Here is a 6,012-nt window from a genome sequence, read left to right as displayed (position 1 = left end):
GATCGATAATAAGCGAGCAATTGACGATTTTCTAAAAACTTAAGACATAAACTTAAACACGAAAACACTGGCAATGGGAAAATGGGGACGCAGTTTAGGGGCTGAAAACGGTTGCTTCGACCCTTCGAAAAAAAGGCGACTAGTTTTCAAGTTACGTACATTTTTCCAAAAAAAAATCCAGAAATTAAGCGATTTTTTTTGGAAAAATGTTCCAATGTTGGAACCTCAACAAATATTTGCCGACATTCTACAAGAAAATCCCGATAATCATTTATTAGGAATTTTGAAATCACCCTGTCTTTACAACAATTTATATCAATTGATGCCACAAATTCTGAACTATTCCAACCAGTTGGCGCTGTTAATAAGAACATTTTTAACATCTTACTTTAACAATCTGTATAATTTTGTATTTCATGTGTAAAACACCGGCTGCATGGCAGACAACACAATGTTTTCTAAGTAAATCAATCATCAAAAAGTAGGCAAAAAATTGCCGCTCCTTTTTATAAAAACTTGTTTGCATTGCCAAAAGTTCGTCATCTTTGGATTGCCACCAAGTTTTGTGCAGATCCACCGGCAAAAGCATAATTAAATTAAAAATATGAATGACTTTATAATTACTGAATTGGCAAATTAAAATTCAAACATGACGCAACAACTTAATAAACTCTTCGAGTAAAAGATACAAGCGAGCATATAAATAGAACCTGCCTAATTAATGCAATTAACCAACAATTAATGCAATTTGAAAATGATTTTTCCCTTATATAACCGAGCAAGGTTATTATCAATTTAAATTATTAATAGCGGTGAAAGATGTATGTTTGATTGGTAAATGGCGGTGTTTGGAATGGCAAAGTATACCGGAAATTGGTCTGGTAATTGTAATACACGTTGCAATGATATCAGTTTGGTAAAAATATAAGCAAAAAAATATGGAAATTCTTACTCTTCGGTCCGCAAATTCGGAAGCATCCGTTCGCCGTCGAAGAATGTGAGGAACGCATCGTGTCAGTCCTTTCCGCTCTGCTTCCAAAGCCTCTTTTAGTTTGTCGTTCTACACGTAAGAAAATCGCATGGTAAAAAATCTGCTACGAAAAACAGGAACTGCATAATTATAAACTGAAAGAAGCAACAGATTTCCGAGCAACAAGAACTAATTAGTGTAATTTCAGCCATCAAGGAAACGCTGTTCTCAGTTAAATGCGTGATGATTTGTGTTAAAAATGAGCAAATAAATGTGTCTATAACTACGATCTCTTAGAGAACGGTGCATTGTCTATTGTTTCAGCCAAACTACTTTCAGAGCTTGTAATCTTCAGAAAGCTCACCAGCTTTTTAACAGTTGGTAATTTGAAAATCAGTTTCTACATCCTACACGCGCTCGGTGAGAAATAATTAATACAAAAAGATTAAATATTTCTTTGTGGATAATTTATAAAACGTATCGATCATCAATTACGCAAAGTACATAAATAGACTTATAATAAAATAAAAGGAGGAAATATAGATACTCACTTCTCTCTCTAAAGTTTCTTTTTCATTCTTGATTTTAGTTAAATGATGGACCACTTCCTGCCTAGCCCTTTCTAGCTTTCTCCTGTTGTACTCTGACTCCTTGGCCTGCTCTTGTATCTGTAAGAAATGAACGTTGAGCGGAATATTTCCCTTTAAACAACAGCTCAACTTACCAGTCTTAAAGTTTTGTCGCGTTCTTTTTCAATCATAGCCTTCTGTTCGAAAAGTTTCTCTTTTTCAGCCCTTAACTGCAAAGAAAACGAATATCAAGTTTGGTTCAAATTTGCCCCAGATATTCTAGTTTCAATTATTTGAAAACTGGACTATTCTTAGACACAGGAAACTGGATAGTTATTAATATTCCATTCAAAATCGATACACATTCGTCGACCGAAATTCCAAACAATAGCCTTTCAAAGGTTTCGAGGGTGATGAGCCATCATTCTAAGTTTAGTCAACGTTTCTGTTCATTTGCATAATACGAAGCATGCATAGTAATGATCATTAACTAATATTGCAAAATATGCATGCGAATTTAACGTTGGGAATTGCATATGGATATTTATGTGAAATAGTCTTTCACTCAAACATGTCTTATCATAAAAGGAAGACCTACACTTTACTTGTACAACCCACATATATTATGTTAATTTGCTGAACCGAAGCACATTTGCATGGCAAAATATAGTTTTAAATGTACATTCTTAAACACAATTGACTTCTTGAATTATCTAATTTAAACAAATGTGTTATCAGACCAAAATAAGTTTAAATGTGTATGGAAATGTTTAGTGGATAACTCTAGATTATCTGCAATAAATTATTTAAAAAACCAGGAAAGTATTTAAATTTTTAAAGTTTAAGATAGTTAAAATTAAACAAGGTTTTGGTAATTTAGACCAATTTAATGTCCCTCTTTCTTTCAGATCCCATTTCATAGTGTAATGGAGCAAGTAAAATAAAAAGTGTAAAGAAAAAAAGTGTTTTCACTTTTTTTTAAATGTTGATATATATAAAGTAGTTATGGCAAACATTACACTGATATAATTTTTTTGCAAAAAAGGTCTCTATAATAATTTTAAAGCAAATTTAAATTCGCTATTTTCCGCCAAAAACCCCGAATCCGTATCGTCGGTTGCCTATCGCGATTGTGACGTAGCAGGTCATATCAACAAAGTGTCTCGTGTATATTTTGTTGTTTTCGCAGCTTTATTTCATTATTTAAGTTATTGTGATTGTCATTATTTTATTGATTATTATTTTGCATAATGGAAAATAGTGACCTGTATGGATCACAAAATAAGTGTGTTTGTTGACGCTTTAAGGAATCCTTCTGAAGCGATTTTTTAGCTTAACACAAACTGTAAATTATTTTTATACCATAGATTAATGTTCAGTTTGTAGGAATTTTTAATACAATAAAAACACCCTATTGTCCGCAGAATTTCAATAGAATGTTTGGAGGTTTGGACACTCGAGGACAAACACAAATGTAAATATATGCGGATATTCAATTCACGTAAAAATGTTACATACCTTATCGCATTGTTCCTCAAGGTACACCACTCTTTCTAAATTGATAAACACTTCATCTTCTTTTTCTCTGAGCAGACACTCATTTGATTCAAGTCTTCTGGCTATTCTTTCTCTTTGTTGGATAAGATCATCTCTTTCAGTCTGAAACAAAAAACATTACTCTATCAAACACGACCTAAAAGATGGGTTTGTAAGATACATAGAAAATGACGAAAAAAGCCAACAATCCTTCCGCTTTACAGCTCACCATCAACTATATGGTTCTATCATTGAAATGTTAAAATGTGATTGGATTAGATGGGGTTGATCGTTCTAATACAACAATTACAAACCGAGTTTATTCAAATTACCACAAATTTAAACTGAAAATCGTATAACAAACCAGGAGATATTTTATTGTCTAAGATTTTTATATTATTTGGCCAAATAAAGGTAGGTAGTGACGGACTGAAGTTGCAGTAATTTAACGTTAGGAGATTAAGCGAAGTTCATTCAACATTGGCATTGAAACTGTCTGGAAATACATCCTTAATTACCTTCAGGCGCAGCGCTTTATTGTGTGTAAATTGTGGTAAATTTCGAATGAAAGAAGCGGTAGGAAGTTAGTATATACCGATTCATTATTGTCTGCAAATGCTTGTTTAATCTGGGTCTTGAACAATAACATGCAACAATAAAAGTCGACTTTGGAAGTGAAATTAAATCCTCCGAAACTACTTTCGTTAAAGATCATTGTTGCACATCATTCAATACAGCAAGTTTGCCTCCCAACAAGTTAACGAACCGGAATTTTTGCTCCGAGTTTATACTCAAAGCTCCCCACAATACATCTGCTGACGACGGTAGTAAAACCATTGAAAAAACTCCAAAACAACAAGATTTGTGTATTTATTCATGTCTGAAGTTTCAGCTTCGTCTCTTTAAATGTACGTCACACAACACACAAAAAGTGGTTCAGTTTCCAACTAACAAAAAATCAAATTTAAGCACGAAAACACTGGAAATGGTGGAATGGAGATGCAGTTTAGGGGTAAAAAACGGTTATTGCGATATTTGCGGCGAAACTTGACTTCCTAGGAAGAAATTAATCGATAAAATGGCAAAAAACGATTTTTCGGCAATCAATTTTTTATCACATAAATGATTTAAGTATTTAATTTACATGAAAATCTGTAAGAGTTTTGTGGTGTTGAACAAGGGTTATTTGTTGCAATTCAGAAGACGAGGCTAGTTTTCGAGTTATGCACATTTTTCGAAAAAACTCAGCCCATAATGATAATTATTCATTTGGCTAGTTTTTTCCTCCGCTCCAGCGAAACGTAAATTTACATTTTCCTCACTCTCTACGTGATTGAGTTGAGAAATTCTAGAGCAACATTATAACGCAAGTAAAAATTATAATCTCGAAGAACTCAAAAAAAATTATACTTGAAAAACACTTTGCCGATAATTCTATAATTAAAATAAAAAAATACTATTTTTAATAACGTGTCCTAAAATAATATGCGGCGCCGAATTGGCATATAAATACCAAAGTGACTGTGTGTGAAAGTCAATTTGGTGATGGCAATAAACTGAAAAAGCTGATTGATGACGTGCAATACTATTAGCTTTAGATCGATTGTTCTGCGCTAATTATGAACAGGAAGCAAATGAACACGCACCTTAACCTCATGATATTTCTCCTCTAGATAATAGGCAATGTTTCGGGCCTCTTCATACTTTTGCGACAGGTGTAGATACTTGTCGTAATGCTTTTTGAAGAGGACAAACCTGAAAAGAAAAATATTAACTAATCAACTGGATTAACTTGGAAATATATACAGCGAAAGTACTTTTATAGACTTTCTCCTTATTTCCTAAAGAGCCGGCTGCATCCCCTAGAGGAATGGCGCCAAAATGAGCAGCTGACAAAGTTTTGCTCCCTCAATGACAAAACAGTGAATAGATGTTTTGAATGTTGCGATTTTTGCAATTTCTTATAATAGTAAATCAGCCCTAGTAAAAATATACTATTTAGTGAGCAAACTGAAGTGCAGACTTATAGATCGTGTCTGTGCTTCAAGTTTCATAATGCAAATCTTCAGTAGTTATTTAAGTACCTAAAGTAACTACGTTAATTAATCATTTAAACTGACTTGGGTGCTGTTGCAAAGCAAAAAGCTTTGTTGTCGAACTGCGCAATACTAAACAACCTTTACAAAATTGGTGGACATCACGATAAAACAATACTTTTATTTTTTAACTAGTTCCATATTTTTTTATTTGGTTATTTATCAATAAATTAATAAACCTACATCGACAGCTACTTTCGCCCTTTCGCAAGACCCGTTTCAAGTTAAAATTTGCAATCGTTTTGCGTCGGTTTTTCTTATCACCGATTAATGATTGATCCATAACAAATAGATTAGTGAAAGTTAAATAATACGGACTATAATACAAGCTTCCGAGTATATCCCATAGAATAATGAAACTTGTCTAATTCGTCGCATTAAATTCTGCTTAAAGAAGTACCTCCTTTTCAGCTAGTAACGTAATCCATTCAGTTCACCTATTTCCCTCTAAAACCCCAATGCTTAAATCTGATGGCCCAATTACTTATTAAAGATTCAAAGACGGACTTAACGGTTGCGGCTTACAAAAAAAAAACTAGTTCTGTGAGCTGATTGCAAACGGCTGGTAGTTGGTTATCGAAAGTGGAGTAGCAACAAAAATGTACCCATATGTTAAAAACTCGCTAAAAAACCGACAAAAAATAAAATTTAACATCATAAACAAAACCATTCGGCAGGAAATCAATTAATTCCGTATCGGAAACTATAAAAACGTGAGAACGAAGATATTCGGGATTATGAGAAAGTTACAAATTTTCGATTTAAACCGATTTTCAGACAGCATACAAGTACATGATTTTTATTTCTCATTAGCGGCATTGATAATAAATGGACAAAAGTT

The 6,012-nt window shown here is 33.2% G+C and overlaps 1 protein-coding gene across 1 annotated transcript in view; it reads right to left on the bottom strand.

Annotated features, from left to right (window-relative positions):
- The window catches only part of LOC109539367, a 16,960-nt gene that overhangs the window by 8,823 nt on the left and 2,125 nt on the right, over nt 1-6,012 (bottom strand). The window contains exons 2-6 of the mRNA XM_048669781.1: nt 4,722-4,830; nt 3,058-3,198; nt 1,695-1,769; nt 1,522-1,638; nt 953-1,060 (exon numbers count right to left, since the gene is read on the bottom strand). Coding sequence (XP_048525738.1) covers nt 953-1,060; nt 1,522-1,638; nt 1,695-1,769; nt 3,058-3,198; nt 4,722-4,830 — 550 coding nt within the window. The remainder of the gene's footprint in view (nt 1-952; nt 1,061-1,521; nt 1,639-1,694; nt 1,770-3,057; nt 3,199-4,721; nt 4,831-6,012) is intronic.

The sequence above is a fragment of the Dendroctonus ponderosae genome, unplaced genomic scaffold, assembly GCF_020466585.1.
Source record: "Dendroctonus ponderosae isolate FM_Combo_2020 unplaced genomic scaffold, Dpon_F_20191213v2 Dpon_F_20191213_9, whole genome shotgun sequence".
NCBI lineage: Eukaryota > Metazoa > Arthropoda > Insecta > Coleoptera > Curculionidae > Dendroctonus > Dendroctonus ponderosae.
The sequence above is the reverse complement of the archived record's forward strand: the minus strand, read 5'-3'. Positions and strand labels throughout refer to the sequence as shown.